This window comes from Anser anser (genome assembly GCF_964211835.1).
Source record: "Anser anser genome assembly, chromosome: 3".
In the NCBI taxonomy this organism is placed as follows: Eukaryota; Metazoa; Chordata; class Aves; order Anseriformes; family Anatidae; genus Anser; species Anser anser.
The window spans coordinates 24,381,631-24,404,320 of NC_139722.1; the positions used below are offsets into that span (position 1 = coordinate 24,381,631).

Sequence of the window (22,690 nt, forward strand, 5' to 3'; positions counted from 1 at the left end):
GGCTGCAATTATGTGTGTCTCTCTCTCAGACACAAGTACACACATGTATTTATACTATATTCATTACTATGGTAACTGGGATCCTTCAGACAAATACTTGGGCGTGTTACACCTAGACCTAAATTTTCATCATCTCACTGATGATGTCAGCGGAGATATGACAGATAACTCAGTCAAATGGTGCTGCAACTTTGTGCAAGATTTAAAAAAAAGTTGCCTAGGTCTTCAATAAATATGAACTGCAGGACAGAATCAAACAATCCCCCTGATCACAGCACACCTTTCTTTTGTGAGAATTCTTTGTAGCTTTTATTTGAAGGGTCTAACTTGTTAAGACCTTACTCATAAAAGCTTTTGGTTATTTCCTGAAATGGGGTGCAATTAGGTATTGCAGCACCTACCTTTTAGGTGTTTCCTGGCAAATGAACCCCAGAGCAGTATTCCAGGTTGGCTACTTACAGCTCCACTTCTCACAGAATAATTGAATATTCACCAAGCAATACAGAAACCCAACTGGGAGCACAACTCTGATGTGTCGACTAATGCTCTCTATGTAAGAGGGGACCAGTTACTGTTTAGGCAGTTTCTTTAATACAAGTTCCTTTAAGAAAGGTTTGGAAACCAGACCTTCTACCTCCAAAGGAAACTTTAACAGGAAACCTTCACAGCACCAACTGGGGAGAGCCTAGGGCAGTCACAGCTTATGCCTGAAAACAAGGATGAGACAGTCTGTAACTTTTTGAGGGAAGATGAAGCCGAATGTAGATTTTTTTCACAATCTAGCTAAGTGCTCCAACTGTTAAATTACTCTCTCTACTGTGGGAAAATGAGAGGGCAGCAGTTCCTCCCCCGTGAATATCTTATGTAAGGCCAAAGTTGGCAAGTGCACGTAAAGAAAGCCTAGTAGTTTTATCCTTATGGAAGGACATCTATATTGCAGATTCCAATGACTGTTCAATAACAGTCCTATACGAACTGACAGGATGCAAGTATTCTGAGAATGCAGGAATGCAATTTTGTGCTCAAAAGAAAATTCCTAATGACAAAAAAAAAAAAAAAAAAATAGGCGTGTGTAAATCTGGGTGCTTCTGGGGTTAAAATTAGCTGTTGAGTGGTAGTTCAGTAATTTAAGTACTAGATGTAAATACCTTCCCAATAAAGGAGACCTTGATGCTTAAATTCTTCTGTGTATTTATTTGGTGCTAAGTGTCCTCAACATCCATGAAATTAATTAGGAACTGAAGAGTTCAACACATCTCAGATTGAGCTTTTGAATTACTGTTATATTATGTTGCATTTGAATAATCAGCAGGTTTTCATTTTCTGAAAATTTTCAGGTATATATTTCTATAATATACCTAAATATATTATATTATACCTGAATTTTTCAGGTACATATTGGTATACTTACCGAAAGTGATTCTAGGCAGAAACAAGAAAAGACAGATATTGAACGATTATGCCACCTACCAACATAACAGTAAGCAATGTTAGCTTACCAACAAAATCTCTTTACATAATTTTCTCTGAAGAAAAAACATTGTACTAATTCATGAAACCAACTGCACATGCCATCTGATCTTTTGATAAAAGTGATATGAGATATTTTATATGGATCTTTTTCATATGATATAGGGAATAATTCTTAAAGAGGCAAGCTTAATATTTAAACACAGGATTGCACAAATTGTGATAATGGACATAAACAAGCATTAAACTGTTGCGACCTACAATGAGTTATTACTTTCTCTGGTGATTTCACCCTGATGGACAGCTGAACTGTACCACAACCGCTCTCTCACTCCCCCTTCTCAAAGGAAGAGAGGGAGAAAATATGATGGAAAGGGCTCAAGGGTTGAGATAAGGACAGGGAGGTCACTCAACAGGTATCGTCAGGGGCAAAACAGACTCAGAATAGGAAGATTAATGCAACTTATTGCCTATTACTAACAGATTAGAGTAGTGAGAACTAAAAGCAAACTACAAACACCCCACCACCACCCAATCCACCCTCTTCTACCTCCTTCCCCTGAGCAGTGCAGGGAAATGGGGAATGGGGGCTGTGCTCAGCCCCTGACACGTCGTCTCCGCCGCTCCTTCACGGTCACTCTGCCCCTGCTCCACGTGGGGTCCCTCCCACGGGATGCCGTCCTGCCTGAACTGGGCCTGCGGGGGCTGCCCACAAACAGCAGCTCTTCAGGAACTGCTCCCACATGGCTCCGTACCATGGGGTCCATCCCCCAGGAGCAAACTGCTCCAGCACGGGTCCCCCACGGGCGGCAGCTCCCCCCAGACCCCCTGCTCCTGCGTGGGCTCCTCTCCACGGGCTGCAGCTCCGGCCCGGGGCCTGCTCCTGCGGGGGCTCTCCACGGGCCGCAGCCTCCTCCAGGCCACATCCACCTGCTCCACCGGGGGCTCCTCCACGGGCTGCAGCGTGGAGATCTGCTCCATGTACCTTTTGGAGCCAGCTGGAGCTGGCTCTGATCTGACATGGGGCAGCTGCTGGGCTCTGCTCACAGAGGCCACCCCTGCAGCCTTCCCCTACTAAAACCTTGCTAGGTAAACCCAGTATTCTTTCTAATTAAGTATGGTATCTGTCTGCAAACTTAATCTCGTTTTGATCATAATCTTAAGGTATTTTTACATTTTTTCATTGTAATAAATGTTTGATTTTTTTTTCTAACCAAGAAGAAAACACAACTTGCTTAAAAACAGTTTTGTTATCCCATGAAAAAAAGTCCTGTTCAACAAAGAATCTTTCCCTCATCTCACTGGAAATTTAGATTGTGGTGCATCAGATACATTATATCGTCTTCAGATTTAGTCCTTTTCCACTTATCTCTCTAAAAACCTGTGTTCTTGTCAGCTCTCAAAAGCTAAGCAATTATTTTGTTTGCACAGGCCAGGAGTAATTGATGCTTTCCTTTTCCAAATAGACTCTATCAGGAAATATTCAGAAATTTCTGCTATGAAAATTAGATAGAGCCTTTCAGAAAGAAGGAGCAAGAACAGTCATGGGAGATTTGCTAACATTAATGAGAATCTGGTTTCTTCTGTCTCATGTTACTGTTCAGAACGGTCACTTAACTTTTTTAAAACATATGTATTTGTGTTGCTTTGTTTTGGTTTTATTACATGTTAGGCTTTTCTACATATGTTGCTAAGAAGAGGTGGAGGCAGAATAAAGGGGAAGGGCAGACTATGTGTAATCCATTCGGAGCCACTTTAAATGTTTGTAGGAAGGCTGCTGTACTAGAAAGCAAGTGAAACAATTTTCTTTCACACAGTGACAAAGTTTCCATCATGAAAGTAAAACCAGAAACCTATGGATTGGAGATCACAGTATATTGTTTTTAAAAGAGTGATTATCCTATATCTAGGAGCAAAATATTCAATGTTATTTTTTAATTTTGGAAATTTGTTCTAAATACGGGTCTGGGGGTAGGAGGATGAAAATTGGTTAATTTAGAAAGATGACATGGTTTCAGGGTTCTCAGTACAATGGTCATTTTCCCAAACCTTTTCCAACAGGGATTTTGTGGTGTTTTCCAAAGACAGCCAGTCCATTGCATTACCTAGTTTCCTCAGAAATCAAATCCTCCACCAGATCCCATCATTATACTTTGTCACAACTCCCACCAGTTTTTACCAGACTTTTTACTTCTTATTGTCCTAGGAAAGAAAACATTGTCAAAGTATGACGTGTAACAAGTGATAGGTCCAATGACTTGGGCTGGCTGACCACACAGGGGCAAATTATGGCATGTATTAATGCAATATAAAGTTGCTATACAGTGTACTTTAAACTGCTGATGAGCTACTAACACACTCCATGGAAGTTGGTGTCAGTGAGAGAGCAGATCACTAATCAACTGGTTTGCTGTATTAAGTCCTTACCAAGACTTAATTTTCTAAGCATTTTCTGTTCTGTCACTCCAGAAATCTCTCACAGGGCAAAATGTTGAACATCATTGTCATTCAGATGGTCACAGTTACTGTCTTTACTATTTATTGGAAAGCAAGTAATCAAAATCACTGATGAGAATGAAAAGTAGGTAATGAGATAGTGGGATAGACGGAAGTGGCTGTTTATAACAAAATACAAGCTATTTTTTAAGTGCATCAGCAGCATTGAGTACAACATTATGACCATTAAAAAATATGAAAAATGCATTTGGGAATCATATATCAGTATTACTTGGAGTTAATTACCATAAGTGTCCATATGGAATTTTTAGGTGTACTTGGGAAAAGTATGTAATTTACAGATTCAAGTCACCCCTTCCTATCTATCAGACACAAAGCTCTATGCAGGGTGAAGCATTTCCAAAGAGCTGGAAGTGCTCAGGGAAATGAGGAGGTAGAAGCTTCGAAACAAGCAAAATGCAGTGCTTTTCCACACAGCAGGAATTAAGTTGTAAAGCAGATCGTCAGAAAATACTGTGTTATTCTGAATTATGAATAGGTTCAAGAACAGATTTGTGAAGGTTAATTTTGTTGATGGATGTTGAACATAGATGCAACCTCTGGCTAAGACTTCCCTAAACTGGCCAGAGGCTGCTAAAATATAAAGCTGTCTATATATCATGTTTCCTGCAAGTTTTTCTGTGCATTTGCTAATGGGCATTGTCAGACACGGGATATTCTGGTCTGATGTGATGTGACACTTTATGCATTTTTAAATACTGACACTTAACAAAAAAAAAAAAAAATGACTGAAACTTAACCAAATTCATGGGACTTGCACAAAATCTGGGCACATTTTATGTCTCTGACTTAGTTCTTCAGGACTAAGAGTGCCCTGTACCCATGTTCAGCCTCTGTACTGGTTGCTCACAGTGCACAGGTCATCACAGATGAGACCCTGGGTGCTTTTCTCTCTGAGAATGTTGAACAGCCACTTAGAAGCATAACAAAGCCTGGGTCTCACACTACAGAATGACAGAAATAAGAAGGATAAGGTCTGCAGATGGAAATTTTTAAAGAAACAGTAAGAGGAAGCAAATGACAAATAGTATTTAATGTTGCAAATCTGACAGTGCCAGTGCCAGTGCCAATATTATCAGCATGTCAGTGTAAAGCCTGTGTGCCAGCTCAGCAACTGGACTGCCATGCCTGGCGTGAAGCTGCGGTGGGCTAAATTTCAGAAGAAAAGACAGTCACTGTGACCACTAATTTAAGAAGAATTTGAAACTTAGAAGAATTCTTTTGCTTGAATTTGGTCATGCTGGAAACAACATTCTTCAAAGTTAAGGTTCCATTCACAATGCTGTAAATGTCTGTTTCTCTTCCTCTATGCTCATACAATACTTTGTGTGATGAGGTCCTATATGCTAGGATTTACTATAAAACAAACTAACTGTGATTACAGTATACACATAATGAACACTCATTTAAGGAATAAATATAATTGTAGGTAAAATATCCTAAAAAACAATTGAGTGGAAGACAGCAAATGACAAGAGTAAGGATTGATTTAAAAAAAAATAAAATAATCCTGACTGAAATCCCCATTACATGCTGTCACACTTTTTCACATGTAACTTCTTTTTTGAGATAGCTTATCTTCCTCAGTGGTGTTATTGGAGAGTGTGTCAATGAAATACTACAGCGATTTCCATCAGCTGCCCATGCTGTCCTCTGTGCTGAATGCCCATCCCTCACCTGACACAGTCACTGTCACCACCATAGCTTATTTCCTCACAGTGAACAGTACATTATGTTTCCAGTGGCAAAGAGTAGTTTCTTTTTTAATTGATTTTTTCCACCTAGGGGACATGATCCCCATGGACATCGCTCTTTTTGGGTAGTACGTAGACAACAGCAGTGTCACTGAGTAACTCTGCGAAGCAGGCTGCTGTTGAGACTGTCGCACAAAATGCTTCTGCTTTGCAAAACTATCTGAATGTACCGGTGCTGTGTGACAACGCACATTCAAAACATTTGCACAAACCTATCCATCCTGCAAATACGGTCTGCAGAGAGATGCATGATAATACGAAATGGAATTTGGTGCCTACCCTAAAGCACTAAAACTGGAGAGACTTTTTTCCACCAGAGCTGTAAAGTACTGCATCACCCCTTACGAATGGTCTGCTTCTTAGAAAGATAAATGGAGCCCCTAAGAACTGCAATTAGTTACCATCAATTTGGGATGAGCGTAAAAATGATGAATACTTGCATAGGTAATAAAGTGGAGGTGAAACTGATTGTTTTTAATTTGGGGCCAGCACAACAGCCTCCATTAACCAATATAGCCAATAGTCTATGAGTTGGCTTCACTCCAAAATTTGATTTGGTGCTGCTTTTAATGTTTGCTCTGCAATCACAAACATTTTGTTCCTGGGTACATCAGATCCAGGTGGCTTTTTAAATACAGAAATGCTTAAGTACAACAGTTTTAAAGAAAAACAAACCACAACTTCCCTTTAGGAAGACTCAATTACAACAACAAAACAAACAAACAAACAAAAATGACTCTAGACTTAGAAACTTTATTTAATTCAGATACTACTTGGAAGATAACAGAAGTTGTACACTGCTGTACACATATATACAGTGTAAACTGCTGTATATTAATTCTTTTTCACAGCACCACATTACGTTCAGATTATGGTGATTCTCAAGTATAAAATTAAGTACAGAACAAATTCCTTCAGGTTCAGAAGTGCTGAGATCTGCAGTTGTCTCTTAAGCCAGTGGGAACTTCAGATGCTTGGCACTCATGAAAATAAGGTGAAAATAAAAATAAAGATATCTGCAAATCTAGATGCTTGACAATAAACACTACCTTTTGCTCCCTTTCCAGTTCCCTTGAAATTTACATGCAACTTGTTTTGCAGGTGAAATGAGCTCAGACAGGTGCTTTTATGGTTACATATGTACATGTTCTTTTATTCAACAAATGGATCTCTTCTTCCATCAGATATTTTGGAAGAGGATTGCTTTTCATGATGAATGGGTATGATGTGATGTATCGTAAGTATATGCCATCCAGAAGTCTGTTTCTTTAACAAATATTCATATAAGTAAGCACCACTTTACTTTAACACTGAGGGTACACTGAGATGCATTACCAGTAAAGTACAGTGATAAAGCCAATAAGGAAATAAGATAGAAATAAAGATTTCTCTACACCATGAACTCTTGAGGTCCCATCTTATAGTCCTTATTCAGTGAACTCCCTCTCTGAATGCAAGGGGATAGAAAGACTTGGAAAAAAACAACCATGTTTGAAATTATTGTGGTCCAAATTAGCTTGAAACAACCATGTTTGAAATTATTGTGGTCCAAATTAGCTTGACAATAAAATGGCTTGTACTTTAAAGACGACGCATGAGGCTAACTAAATGGAGACCCTATCTCACCTTATCTGGTATACAGAAATTAAAGACCTAGATATACAATTCCTAGAAAAGGGAACTTGGATTTATGGACACAATGAGAATCAACACTAAAACAAACAATTAAGCCTTTCTGTTTAAAAAGAACTAATGATTTGGTTATATATATAAAAAAAAAGAAAAAAAGAAAAAGAGGAAAACTGAATTCACTTTGACAAAAACAGCTCTCAATTTTCCTTCTAATGTGATATGACTCATCTCAAAGCCATTGCAAAAGCAGTAAACAAACTACACCAACTCAGTAGCCGTCATCTGCCATGAACCTTTTAAAAAGAAAACTATTACTGAGCTACTTTTCTTGTCTTATATACAGAGAAACTTATTTTCCCAGTGGAAACAGCACTTCACTTTATCTTCATTTCTTTTACCATGCTTCCCTCACGGCTAACATCAACCTATGAAGTACCTCTGTAAGACAATAATTTATTTCCACGAGAAGTAAATTAAAGTAATTTGGACTAGTTTTACATATTTTCAAAACAATTTATTTCTGTGAAATAAATCAAAAGGTTAGTAATATATTTTATGTGGCAAGTATCTTTGATAGCATTTTAGGTATGTGGCCTGTTGATTCTGTTCCTCATTCATTGAACTAATTTTATAATTGGAACTGTAAAAGAAATAAAATGATTAGTCCTCCTTTGTTCTATAATCCCTTTATAATCTAATTTCTTCAAAATAGCTGCAAGATAATATATTGTCATGAAGATCAAAACAACAACTATAAGCTGGCTTCTCCACTCTTCATTATCTGTTATTGTTTCTATGATGACTATTTATTATTATCACATAGCTAATAAATGAAATGTAAATCACTCAATAATGCATCTGAAGTAAGCTTCTCTACTGGTGTAAATCAACTGAGATCCATGGAGAGGTTTTCATGATGTTATATTTTTTACAATAGTTCCTGTTTGCAGATTTTCAAATCCTTTGGGTCAGGCCCTTCACTGTGCTAAATGATATTAAACTAAAAAAAAAAAGAGCAACTTCATTTTCCGAAATATTCCCTGATTCATTGCTTTAAAGAAATGACTTCAGAGCTTCTCAAGAGTTGACAGGGAAAATCTAAATTGTCATGGCAACATGAGTTGAAGAAATCCTTCTTTGCTGTTTGCATAGATCATCTCCATGCTATCAGTCTGTTTACTAAATGTTGCTAAAGAAAGCAGTTAAAGGTTAATCTCTCCTCAGAAACAAATAAATTATATAACCACTGAAAACCAGTGGAGTGAGATATACTTCAGCTAGGTCAAAAATTGTGAGGCAACATGTATCTTCAATGTAAATAATGTTTCTGTTATTTGTTATTCTGTTATTCTGTTATTAAATGTTATTTGCATAACATTTCATATTAATAATAGCAACGAAGAGCTCAATTTTTTTGTATTCCCGTTATTATTAGATTTGTTCTAGCAACCATATTTTAATATAAGTTCTCTCTTTGATGTGTGGTTATAACAAAAGCTAGACTCAAAGACCATTACGTTTAATAAATTTTGTGTGTGTGCATGTGTGCTTATGAGCATGTTTGCACGCATGCATCCGTGTGAGTTCCCCTGCCTTTGGATCAGGTCACGCATGGGCACCCCAAACTGTCCAACTGAGGACTAGATCACAACTAGTTCTGCGTAGCAGAATGCGTTATCTCTACAGACTGTCAGATCTGTTTCAAATTAACAACCTTATGTACCTGGAAAAAAAGAAAAAAAAAAGAAAAAAAAAGGAAAAATTCAGCATTAACATGTATTATAAATAAATACCATGATAAAGCTTCCCCTATAAAGGTTTCATATGTAAACAATGTATAAATGGTTGAGTACAGCCCATGATCAAAATGGTACTACTGCTGCCACTGTTGACTTCTTAAAATCTATTAGAACTACATTCTTCAGCGTGAGAGACACTGCAAACAATGGGTCAAGGTGTGTGCTGAGGATATTTACAAGCTAAGATAAAGAAAATCAATTTAATTTCTCAAGAGGAATGTCTACAAATATAGAGGGTCACAGACTGTGATATTAACAAATGCTTGATTGTACTGAGGTTCTAAAAGTGAAAAATAAAACAGTTTTTCCCCCCACAAAATGATTGGTATGACTCAATCCATGTATTATAAGAAACATCAGCAGGATACCAATACAGAATCTGGCTGCTGGGACAAGGCTAAAATAGTGTACTTAGTCACTTGGAAGCAGTTGGATTCTGCACTGATATCCCACAGATATTAGTGAGAATAGAGTGATTTGTCATGACCATTTGTTTCATGACCGGAAGCATGTAAAATTAGTCTGAAAATAAGTTAAACTCTTTGCATTTGTTTTAATTTTATTAAAATGTCCCCTTCAAAAACTTCACCGTTATGCAAGAATCTCTACAATCAGGACAAATAAAAAGAGAAACAATGGGTCAAAATGATCCTATTTGCTGCTTGTTTTCTTACGTAATGACATTAAAAGCATCACTCTTCCCTGTTTTCTTGTTGTCACTGTCACCTGCACTCTTTTTCTAAAGTACAGTACAACTCAGGTTCCCCGAACTCACACATATTTCTGCAATATCTGGTGGCTTGCTCCCTGGCAAAATGGCTGCTATGTTGCCTGCACCTCCAGCTGTGCTGTACGCTGTTGGGTTGGTATGGATCCCAAATTCCTCGGCATCTACTTTATATGCACCATGAGATCAGAGTGAGCCCTGGTGCACTCCTAAAAGGCAACTTCTACCTCAAGAACAGTGCTCAAAGGCAAACCTAAGCTCTCTTTCACATATTTTGGATACACTATGCAGAGAGAATCAATCTCCCTGACCCGTTTCAGCAACAGACATTGCAAGCACAGTGAAGGTGCTTTTAAACCCAAGCTACTGCTGGACCACTATATAAAAAATAAAACACCTTGTTTGTGGTGCCAGCCTCTTTAGGCACTGCACATTGCTGGTGTTTCAGCAGCAGTGTAGGCAAAAAAAGTTTGAATGTTCATGTTCTCTTAGTTTTTGCATGTGAACTCGATATTGTGAGTAACACAAGTCAAAGGAAGAAAATAATGATTTATGAAGTATTATACCTTGGCTACATTTTATCTGAAAATCATAGGATGAGGAAAAGATGTATCTCTAGCCCCAGATTTGCTTTCCGACAAATGTCAAAAGCCTGGTGGAAACAACCGAACTGTAAGAACATTTCAATAAAGGAATTGAATCTAGGTGTTGAAATATCTGTCTATATTAAAAACAAGGAAAACTTTCAGAAAAGAAATGAGAAATATTTCATGTTTTGCAAAAATTGCATTAAAAAGTTATCACCTTGAAACTTAGAATAGGGCATGAAGCAGGTGCTGCAAAAGGTAATGTTAAAACGCTGACAATATTTTATGCAATAGTTTGCAAAACAAACACTGCACACATAGTTTTATTCATTATTATTTATTCAACCCTCTGTCAGCTGCAGTGCTGCAAACATTTCTTTTGGAAAGCCACTGTACAGTGGAGACATGAATAGGGAACATGATTCTGTACTTCAGTATCCATGGGATACTGTAGGAAAGACATAAAACATCCAAAGACTAAAATGATACTATGTTTCTCTGTATATCATCCTTCATAATTTCTTTAAGGAAAAGGGGAAAAATTGAAAAGAAAAAAAAAAAAAAGAGGAAGCAAGGCAGAGGTCACATAAAGCCATACTTTGAGATACAAATAATCGTTTAAAAACAAATTACTTCTTTAAGTAAATAAACCCTTTAATATTTTCAGGGGTGATTGCTTGGATTCATATATTCCTGTCACCACCACCCCTTTTTTTTTTGGTGTTTTATGGATTTTCATGGATTCTCTGTCAGAAGTGCTTGGTCACAAGAAATCATTAAACAGGATCTGGATCCACTATTCTGCTACAGTATCTACTGTGTTTGTCTTATTCAGAGCAGCAATATTTTCACAAGTGGCCAATTCAGATACTGCCAAAGTCAATAGAAATTTCAGTTTCAACTGCAGTAGAATAGGGCCACACAACTGTGCATAGTTACCTTTTCCTTGACACTGATGACTCAAAAAATTAAACTGAAAGAGGAGGAATCACTATTTCAGAACATGCATTAATGTATTGTTAAAATGCAGAATCTAAAATTATAAAGCTGTAGCAAACTGTGATTAATTGTTATATTGGAAATTAGAACATTACTAAATTGCAAGGAATTGTGATTTTTTTTTTTTTGCTTATCTTTTGCTAAAAGCAAATCATTGATAATACTCTGATTAATCAAGAGGAATTCTGGTTAATCATAAGCAATATAACAGTGATTAAATCTTGCTCTGCTCTTTTAACTGAATATGCCCAACAGGTAAAAATGGCAAGAAACTTATTCTTCCTCTCTCTCTCTCCCTCTCTCTCTCTCTCTCTCTCTCTTTTTAATGAGTAAGAAATGCAGAAAAAATGTTTGTCTCCTAGCAAGTAATACTTGTTATTGGCAATAAGATGCAGTATTACTCTTGTAAGAGTTTTCAGTGCATGCGTGCTTCCATTTACCGTTCAATTACTAAATGCAGGCAACTGATGAATGTTGCCTTTGTGTGTCAATATAACACTAGCAATAATCCAAGTAATTTGTTTAAGCAGTTATTCCATGGAGAAATGCTGATAACAAATGTAGTGTAGATTTTCTCGAATGCAATAGAAATGCCATATAGTTGAATGAAATCTTTCATCTAGCCAGAATAAAGATGTGTGAGGACAAAGTAAGATCTCGCAGCTTTCCTCAGGCATTAATGGCATTTTTTCTCAGTTTCAAAAGTTACTGGTTGATAAAAATGGTTTAAAGGAAACTGCATCTGACGTAGAAAAGTAAAGTAAAAGAAACTGATTCATACCCATTAGGAGAATTTCCATATGATTCTCATTCTTTGCTCACTGCAGAAATTGGAAGAACATACAATTTAGCTCATTTGAATCTCCCTAATTTTGCAATCACATGGATAACTAGAGACTAGCTTCTTATTTGGGAACCCTGACTGAAATCCAGTTGTATACTCGAATTTCAGAAGAAATCATGGCAAATACTTATGCTATTAATTCACTGCTAGAGTTAAACCAGCAATTCCCCTTTCGACACTGCAGCCCCTGGTGGTTACAGGGAACCCAGCACCATACTGCGGTAGATCTTACACCTGCAGCTGTTTACTTGCACAACAATGCTATCGTGTTCAAAGAGACATGATGGCTCAATACAGATTTGAGCAAAATGAATTAAATCGTATCTTTAATGTCATTGGAGGCATTATACAGCCACATTATTAAGCAGTTACTTCTCTGAGGAAAGGTTGCAAGAGGAAGTTTAATGTGACAGCATATGGATGGCATTGCTTCAAGAAGTTGAAATCAGTGGTCCCTACACCTTTTTTCAGCCTTTCTAGGGTGCATGGTAAATATTGGATGCATTGTTTTCTGTTTAAAATATTCACAGATAAGTGTAAGTTTCAAATTGTTTCTAATTCAGGGAGGCTGAAGTTTTAATGACTGTAAATAGTACTGGGGCTGAAGACCTGTAGATGTCTTTTAAAAATTTGCATACATCAATGCATATGTAATGATACAATTATATAATGAGTAATAAAGAGATGAAGAGCTAGATTCCATGTTTGCATAGAAAAAGAATTCTGCAGGGAAAAAAAAAACTTCAAATCCACTTGCCCCCCCCCCCCCCCCCAAAAAAAAAAAAAGCCTGATCAAAATCTTGCATGTCTCTGTAGAGGGTCATGAGAATTGCAGTAAGTAAAACAAACAAACAGGACATAATCCACATAATGTTTCCCATATCTATAAATCGCAGAAGATGCTGACTTGTCCTCACAGATTTTGCTACATCCTGAAGTTCATGTGTGCTCATGCCTGCATGTCCTTGTAGGCTGTCACCAGCTCCTCACACCAATATCCTGCTCCACTTGCAGAGAAACTGGGAACCTTGGTACTGGCTGGTGGTGCCAATTCAAATCTCATTGGTGGCTTCAAAGGTATGGAGTGATTGTTAGGGGAATCTTTGTTGAACTGCTATGTTCTGCACCATATTATATTCAGTTTTTGCATACTTCCCATATGGAGTTAAGAACATTATAGACATATCTTAATGCAAAATCAGGTAAGATACAAATTACCAGAAAGTAAGTAATTTTTAACATTAGAGTATTATAGCTTAATCATGTGGTCAGAGCTGGCTATTCTGTTTTCTGTCCTTCCATGGCCATTTCCCCATTGGTCTGGAGGTGGGGTGTGGAATGCATCCACAAAACACTTTGTTTTGCAGTTGGGTATCCAACACCTGGCTCTGCTGTTCTTTAAAAGATCTTTTTTTTTTTTTTTTTCAGCTCTTTTTCCCTAGAATTGCTTTAGCCTTCTCTGAAAGAGAATGGAGCCTCTCTAGAGAGACCAGCTTCACAGTTTGAGAAACACTGCTATGGAGAGAGAGAAAATACATGACTGTAAAAGAGAGAAACATTCACAGTTCAACAAGAGTAGGCCTTAAACATAGTGGGAACTTTGTATGATGTAGTCACAGCAATTATTTTGACAAAGTGATAACAGCAAACAGAAGGTGCATAAAATGTTTTAGTTTTTATTTCTAAAAAACAACAATAACAAAAAAAAAGCAAACAAAAAACCTCAAAACAACAAAATGCTAAGCTATAGACGAAGGAGTCCTTTCACTGCCTGGATTGATTTAAGAACAGGAATGTGTTCCCTTTGCTATTTCCATTAAACTGAATAATACTTCTGAAGTTGTACCATAAAAAAAAAAAAAAGCCTGCTTATGCCCCCCTCCCTTTTTTTTTTTTTTTTTAGGCAATTAGGTGATGATGAAGGTGTTATATCTGGCTATCTTAAAAAGTCCAGGAAATGATCTTCAAAACATATAATGGGATGATTTAAAGAATTACGCAATTTGTATTTTTACACTGGTAATAGATTGTCCACAGATCTCAGATCACAGCATAAAGACATTTTCATCTTTTATCTTGAATTCTAGTCTGATTTTGGGTTAAATTACCATTTCTTCTCTAGCAGTTTGTTTTTTTTTTTTTAATCAAAAAAAAAAAAGCAGAGATGTGTTTCAAGTAAATCAAGATGTGTTTATGTTTGCTTTTGTGAGGATATAGCCTATTAGAATTAGCAAATAGCTCTATAAACATGCCCATCTTAACATGCAGAGCTGAGCACGGTGCTGCCTGCCTTGTTGAGGCGTGATTGCTCTGATGGGGTAGTTTCTGGGCAAGTGGTTCCTTTGAAGGACTGCGTGCTAATTCCCCTTGATGTTTAAAGCACGGTAGACAGGGAAGGTTCTCCCAAATGTTTTCCAGAATACTCAGATGCCTCAGTCAGATGAAACGAATCCAAAGAAATGTACAGAGCTGCACCTCAAGTCTACCACAAGGAAAGATGACGTATGTTCATTTTCGTCCTTTCTTTTTTCCTTTAAAAGTTACAGACAATTGCACAGCCATAGAGGGCTTGCATTTTCTTTCATAATGAGCAACAATGTGAAAATCAGCCCACCTCTTCTCTACTGAAAGATAAGGGAAAGCGTGTGGCAACACCTCCAGAAATTCAAAGTTTTGTTGTTGTTGTTATTGTGGTTTTTTTTAATCATAACAAGCCCAAACAAACTCAAAATGATGTGAATTCCTGTCACAGTGACTACCAAATTACTTGATTACCAAGGGGCAGGTAAAACGCAGAGTTCTGGGGATATATTAATTAAAATTGTACGTGCTCCTGAAAGCCCATGCTCTCCACGTTACTAAGGAAGGAGTTCTTTCACTCTCAAAACTACAAATGTAATTTTAGCCTCAGGATTACATTTGACTAAATATAGATACCTGTGCTCAATTGCCCGGGAAGGTAAATGGGAAAGAATTATGTCAAATGTCCCCGCTGGTTCCCCCTTCTACCTGTTGTTTGACTTCAATATTAAGTCAGTTTGTAGCCTTTAAGTAGGTGTGTTGCTGCTCCACATTAAGCGAGGTATAATTACATTCTGCAGAGCAGCATCAGAGGCAGTGCCCGAGTGTTCCTGGCAAAGCCTTTGTATGTAAGCAAAACACGTCGGATCTCCGCTGAATAACCATGATCCAGCCTCCAGCTTTTCATATGTGCTGTCAGCCATGAAAAGAAAACACTTAAATGTCAAACGACAGAACCAGCCACAGTGTATTTAACAAATGAGCCGCGGGTGTCGGCCCGCCCCGGGAGCCGGCGGGGCCGGGGGGCGGCCGGGTGCAGCTCCGGGGGGGTCGGGGGGGTCGGAGGGAGGCAGCGGGGCGGGTGCTGGAAGTTTGGGCAGGGCGAGGACACCGGGCAGCATCCCTCCGTTGGGAGGAGAGGGGATGCGAGTTGCTCAGAGAAGGGGAGCTGGGCTGAGCCGGGCTGAGCTGAGCAGAGCTGAGCCGAGCCGAACCGAGCCGGGCAGAGCCGAGCTGAGCCCCCCCCGCGACCAGAGCAGGGCCGGGGGCAGCCGAGCGGCGCTGCCTGGCCAAGCGAGGCAGCGCCAGGATTTGGGCAGAGGCGCGGTGCGGAGCCGCAGCAGCTTCCGCGGACCGGGCACGGCTCCCGGCCGGCTGCCGGCAGCCCGGGCCGGCCTTCCACCGCCTCTCCCTGCGGATCCCGGCTGCCAAAAAGGGGGGGCACCCCGCAGCGCTGGCCCCCCGGGAGCCCGGCCCCGGAGACGGGGGGGGAAAGGGGCTCCGGCAGCCTCGCCCCGCAGCCCGGGCCGCGGTGGTCTCGCCCCCCTCCCCTCCTGCATCCTCCTCCCCTCCCTCCCCCCTGCAGAGGGCGAGTGAAATAATATTTTTATTTTTTTTTAAATGGGAAAAATAAAATGGTGGGAGCGATGCAAAGCGCCTTGGAAGGGTTAAAGGAGTCTCGCACAGCACAGACCGCAAGGGGACCCGTCCTCCCGGAGGCAGGCAGGAACAGCCGGGAGCGAGGTGGGAGAGGGAAGAGGCTGTAACGGGGACAGGTGCTCGGCTGCGAGCAGCCTCCCTCCCTCCCAGCCTCCTTCCCTCCCTGCCTCTCTCCCTCCCTCCCTCGCTCCCGCACACACGCACTCGCATCCCTCTCCCAGCACGAAAAAAGCACGGGGCTAACGAGAGGCGAAGTGAATAATGGGCAAGTTGTTGTCTCCAGCGATGAGGCAAGTGATGGGGCTGAGGCCAGCACCGAAGTTGTGTAACCCAATTCTCCACCGTCACCCCCCTCGTTTCTCCTCCCTCCCACCCCATTGATTTTAAGGAGAAACCCAGCCGGGGGTGGGAGACGCTCCCCACCTCACCGAGCTGCGAGGAGCCCCCATCCCTCGGGCACGGAGAGGGGGACCCCGGCCCCCCGCATCCACACCTCCCCGCGACTTGCGGGGAGCGGAGCCGGCCGAAGGCAGGCGGGGGCGGCTCTCGGCGGCCACCCACTCCCCCCGAGCACGGCGAAGGCAGGGGAGGCGGGGAGAGCCAAACTTGCCAGCCCGGGGACTGTCCCTCGCACGGCAGCGAGTGCCGTTGGTGCGTGTGCGGAGAGCGAAGTGTTCCCAAACTCCGGCGCTGCCCGGGGGGGCTGGATGCGCTGCCCAGGGGGGGCTGGATGCCCGAGGCTCCCCCGCCGGCACCGCGGCAGCCGCTGCCCGGCTGCCGGGGCCGGTGCCCCCCGCGGGAGGTGGCAGCCGGGAACCGAGCCCTCGGGGAGCACCGGCGGACACGGGGAGACGGAGGGAGGGAGGCAGAGAGATGGGAGCCCCGGCTCGGGGAGCCTTGGGGGCGAGAGGGCAGAGCCCATGCGAGCGGTTAGCGGGGCGAACCGGTGCCGTAACCACAGCCCGCGCGGATCCGGTGTAGACCCTAATGCAAGAAACCCCAGTCTTACCCTGAGCTGCAGTGAGGAGCCCCGCGCAGAAAACCAGCAGAGACTTGAATTTCCTCCACGCAGTCATGTCCGCAGTTATTCCACACACACACACACTCACACCAAAACCCCCGGCGGCTCTTGTCGGCTGCGCCCTCGTCCTCCGAGCGGCGGCGGGGCTGAGGACAGCGCCAAATCCCCCCGGCGGGGCGAGGAGAGGCGGAGAGGAGCGCTCCGGGTCCCGAGCGCCGCGCAGCGCCCGACGCCTCCTGCAGGACTGCGCGGGCGGCTGGCTCCGCTCCGCTCCCAGCATCAGTCCCGCTCCGCGCCGGGGCTGAGCCGCTCCGCACCCGCGGAGCCCCGGCGCCGCCGGCCGGCCGCCCGGGGGACGGGAGGCTTGGGGAGGAGGCGCGGCGGGCGGCGCGGCATCCACGGCCGCCGGAGGGGAGAGCCGGGCGAGCGGCGGCGGGAGAGGGCTGCGGGGAGTGCGAGGAAGAGGAGGAGGAGGAGGAGGAGGAGGAGGGGAGAGGGAGGGATCGAGGCGAGAGCGGCGCAGGCAGCGCAGCGGAGAGCCTGCCAGCCACACGAGAAGCAGCAGCAGCAGCCGCCGCCGCCGCCGCCGCCGGACTCAACCATCAATTCCCACCGAGAGGGGAAGGGGACGGCGCTGCGCAGCCGAGCCCGCAGCCGCCCCGCACCGCCGGCCAGCCCCCACGGACCCCCCCGGGGGCTGCCGCCGCCTCTCCCGCTCGCCCCGGCCACGGCCCCGCACGGGCACGGGCACCGCAGGGCTCCCGGGTGGCTGCCGATGCTCGCCCCCAGAGAGCCCCCCGGAGGGATGAAGGAGCCCCCAGGGGAATGAAGGAGCCCCCCGAGTCCCCGCCGTCGCCCAGGTGTCCCTCGTCCCCCGCCCGCAGCCACCCCCCGGGCGGGTTTGCAGGTGCTGCGTGCGGGAATCCCCAGCCAGCGCGACTCCCCGGGAGGGAGGAAGGCTGCCGGGTCCCCAGCGTGCCCCGCTGGGTGCCTCTGAGCTGCTCCCCAGGGTGAGCTGCTCTTCCCAAGGGGAAGGAGAGGAGCCAGCATCTCCTGGAGGAATGCTCTTTGTCGTTCCGTTGCCATTCCCTGCGGTTCCTGTTGCCAAGAGGAATTTCTGCCATTAACTAATCTTTCAAAAAAAAAAAAGCCACCACCAAAATCCCGAAAAAACACCCCCGTGCATGGCAGTATGCAGACGGAGGCTTCCCCAGCATCACCCCAAACCCATGAGCATTGCTTGCTTGTGCCCAGGGGAAAGGAGCCTGTGGCCCGGAGCTGGCCTGTTACAGCGCCCACGGCTCTGGCAGGTGCTGCCCTTTGCCAACAGTAGTTTCTGTGCCAGGCCTGCCTGCAAAAAGCCAAAAATGCACCCAAATCTGGCTTGTGACCCATCAAGGATTGCAAAGCTTACCACCAGCACCACTGTGCACTGGGCCTAACTACATAATTAATGCTTACCTATACCGTAATTAATATACAAAGGCTCATAGGAAGGGAAGAAATGCAAACACCTTTGGAAAGGTAGTTTCAAGGTTGTAATTATTCAGTTATGATGAGTTTTTCTTTCGTGGTGAAATATGCAAAGTTGTTTTCTCATTGTAAGTTGCAAGAAGGTGGTGAATGGGCACTGAACGAGGTAGGCTGACTTTGTAATAGGCTTGTATTTATGTATAAATGTTGCGGTTCTCAGTCAAAAAAAAAAAAAATCTCCGGGGCCAGGCAAACTGCCGAGAAAGACGTGGCATTGCTGCCATCTCGTGGAGAGCTTTTCCTCCCTGACGCTTTTCGTCTTCCGTGCCTTCCCTGCCTTTTCCCACTGCTCTTCCCCTTAGGTCCCCAACCGAGGGCACTTCCGAGCCCGACCAGAACACTTGCAGAGGAGGGATTTGGCCTTACTACGCATCCCCGTCTTAAAAACGCCTCGGGGACTCACCTTTGGGTTCGTGAAAGGAAGGAGATGCTAATACCTGTTAGTACCAGACATTACACGGCTAAGACACTGTGCAGAATTCCCCCCAGTGCTGCCCAGGCTCCCCATGTACACCCCCCGTTTACTCCTTATTCCTGATGACTCTGAGAAAGACAGAACTGGTCACTAAGCTTAAGCTGAGACTCTTCCTCTATGGCCTGCATTAGTCTGAGGCTTAAATTTCTAAAAAAACCTTTTTTTGGGGGGAGGGGGGGGCGGGGGGGCGGGGGGGGGGGTTGTATCTGGCCCAAAAGCTGAACGCAGCGCTTTTTAGTTTTGTTTCATTGTATAGTCTATTGAGCTGGAGCAGTTAAAAAGTCATAAAAAAAACCTTCATTTATGGCTCTCAGGGTCTAGTTGAAAACAGTAATGCTTTTACCATTTCTTGCTGTGCTGTTTAAGTAAACACTCTTAATTTGAGATGTTGCTGTTTAATCCTGCTCACAGCAGATTCTGCAGAAGCTCCAGCATGATATAATGTGGGCTTTCGTGGTCTTGACTCATCCTTGTTAGATTTACTGTTTCCTGAGGCTCACCATTCTTCTGAGAATTTTCTGGGTTTACTGAGCTTTTGGGACCTGGTTCCTTCCTTACTGAGTTAAACAAGTGGTAATTTCTTCCCTTCATAACACCTAGATAAGGCCATATAACCGGGCACCATAATAACTATCACTGTAAAAGAACCCCTTCACTCCTTTCTTACAACCTACAACAGTAAACCATATACATAAACGTCATTGGCCTTTTATCACGTTATCACTTTTATCGCATTATCGCTTGTCTCCTGCGGTAGTACCTTACTTACCTTGATAAATACGACTGCACACACCCCTCAGTTACTGTCTCAGGCTCTCTACAGACTCAAGTAGATGTCACAGTGACTTTTGCAACCCCTGTGGGAAGCAGTTTTGCCAAACCCCCAAAGAGCCAGAAGATGACTGTGAAGCTGAAGTTTGGCATTCCAGGAAGCGTCGCCTTGGAGGAATTTCCACCAACCTGACTCGAGCTCAGTGTGCAACCGCGGTACCTAAACACGGTAATTATAGAAGATGATCTAACCTAATGACTGTAATCTCTCTATTGTATTTTAAGTACCTAATGTGCTACCATAAAATCCCTGAATTTATGAGTTTGAACAGAGGCAATATTTCTCACTATTCCCTATAGACACTATGGGGGAGTGTATATGTCAAGACTGTTTGTACTAATCAGGGTGATTTAAAGGGAACTTGATAGGGATTTATTTTTAATTGAGAGCTTGTCCTTTTTCTTCCCTATGCCATATTAAAAAAAAAAAAAGAAAAAAAAAAAAAGAAAAAAAGGTCTGAAAGGTTAGATTTCTCTCTCTCTTTTTCTCTCTCGCTCACTCTTTTTTTTTTCCTCCTTTTCAGCTTGTTATGTTACGTTCATAATTTTGAATTAAATTTTTCTCTGTTGTTGCTTTCTGGGAACAAGAAACATCTTTCCATAAGGTACAGGAGAATTTGCGCATATCTAAGCAAAACTGCTGATTGGGAACATAGCTGAGAATGTACTATATACTCATTAAAAAAGAATGCTTGGGGGAACCCATAACCAGGCTTAGTAGTCATCATCTGAGACAGAAGGCAGTAGCTTTCTGCCAGAAGGTTATTGCAAAATCTCAAGTTTAAAAATTTGAAAGCTTAAAATTCAAAAGAGTATGGTGGAAAAAAAAAAAAAAAAGAAGTTTTTAAGAAGACAAGTCTTCAGTGGAACATGGATATAGAGCTGGGAATTCAGAAAGCAGAAGTCATTTCCACAAGCAACTTCATATACATATGTATATTATATATATATATTTTCTTGGTTACACATGCTCTTTACTTGTTAGCAAAAACAGAGAACAGAGTTCTGAATAGTCTCTCTTAACACATTCTCCTTACAATAGCTCTATTTTCAGACTTGAAACATTTCGTGATCTCTTCAGTCATAATAGAATCTTCCAGGCTAGAACAATGAAAAACTTTTATATGTACATATGTTCTTACTTCCAATTTGTTATAGTGCCAAGAATAAAAAAGAGCCCATGCCACTCACAAACTGTCCAGGGTTGGAAATTTTGTTGCTGGCATTCAGATTTGATTCTGCTGTCTTTTTGTGATAATGTTCTGTCCAAACTAGAATATTCTCTTGCAAGATTGTCAATAATGATGATTGCATCTACATCAACTACAACTACATCAGCTACAGCTACATCGTGCCAAAAGACTTCTAAGCTGGAAACAGTTGGAAAGAACAGGAAATAGTTGTAGGGAAAAGTTGATTACGGATTGGCAGGCAGGACACCTCAAGGAAGTATTGGTCAGCAAGAGAGGATGTTACCACTCTTGTTCAATGGGGACCCTGGAGCTAACATAATTGCTCTACTATATTGTATTCCCTCTGGAGCGCTTAGTAGAGGGAAAACAGCTGGGGCAACAACAGAGGGCAAGGCTGGGGGGGAGACTTATGCTGTCTGCTTTAGCGTTCCCTCAAGCATTACCTGGCTCCTCAGGGAAAGGCTCCAGCATGCTGTTTCTTGTTTAAGCACCTACACCGATCCCATGTGTCCTTAAGGTGACATTAATAATTGATGTTTGGAAGATGAGATTTCTGGAAGATATTTCTGCCTTCAAGGAAAGGTGGAATTTGTAGGTAGTAGCCTTCAGGGTGCCTATAGGAGGCAACACCGAGGTTGTGTTGTCCTCCTATACCTAAACAAATACTACTTGTTTAGGTACAGTTGCTCAGAGACTTAACCATATTTTCTTTAAGGGTTAACATAAGAAAAGGAAACTGTTGAAGCTGTTCAAGGAAAACAGCTGTTTTGTTTTGTTTTGTTTTGTTTTACTTTGTTTTGTTTGTTTGTTTTAAGTTTTGCATAAGGATATTCTGCAAAGCATGTGAGCAATTTTAAAGCAGCCTATTAATAACTGGGTAACAGTAGTCACCATTATGGTCTAAACAGACCAGCAAGCCAGGATCTTGACAGTGAATAAAATGTGACAGAGTGTCAGAAAGCTTTCAGAGTGCTAAATAGTAATTCCTATCAGATGGGAGAGATAAGGAAGAACCAGTGGAGGGAGGCAAAGAATAGCTCAGGAAACACTTTTTTTTTGGCAGCAGTCTGTCTGGATATGGGAAGGGCAAGACTGCATTTGTCAAAGCTGGAAAGATACTGCTATTATTGAGCCAGTAGAATATATGTTTGGTGGTGAGGAGGTGTTGGTCAGACCTTTCAGGAGGATTCCATGCCCACATTTATTGAGAGTCCGAAACAGTGACTCCTAGTTATATCACTTGAGCTTGTCCTGTCTAAAGGTGACCACGGTGCTGAATGATGTACAGATACAAAAAGTGATTAAATTATGAACACATGCTGACCATATTAACGAAGTGTTTGGATCA

At 42.5% G+C, this 22,690-nt stretch overlaps 1 protein-coding gene across 9 annotated transcripts in view; it reads right to left on the bottom strand.

The window, feature by feature from the left end:
• Nucleotides 1–19,469, bottom strand: part of CSMD1 (CUB and Sushi multiple domains 1) — a 1,157,973-nt gene extending 1,138,504 nt beyond the window's left edge. For 8 of the 9 annotated variants that reach the window (XM_083828025.1, XM_083828026.1, XM_083828024.1 and 5 more), the window contains exon 1: nt 17,299–19,469. In XM_083828025.1, the coding sequence (XP_083684151.1) occupies nt 17,299–17,590 (292 nt within the window). In that variant the 5' untranslated portion in view covers nt 17,591–19,469. The remainder of the gene's footprint in view (nt 1–17,298) is intronic. The other variant, XM_083828016.1, reaches the window with a different exon arrangement.
• Nucleotides 19,470–22,690: the final 3,221 nt, after the last annotated feature.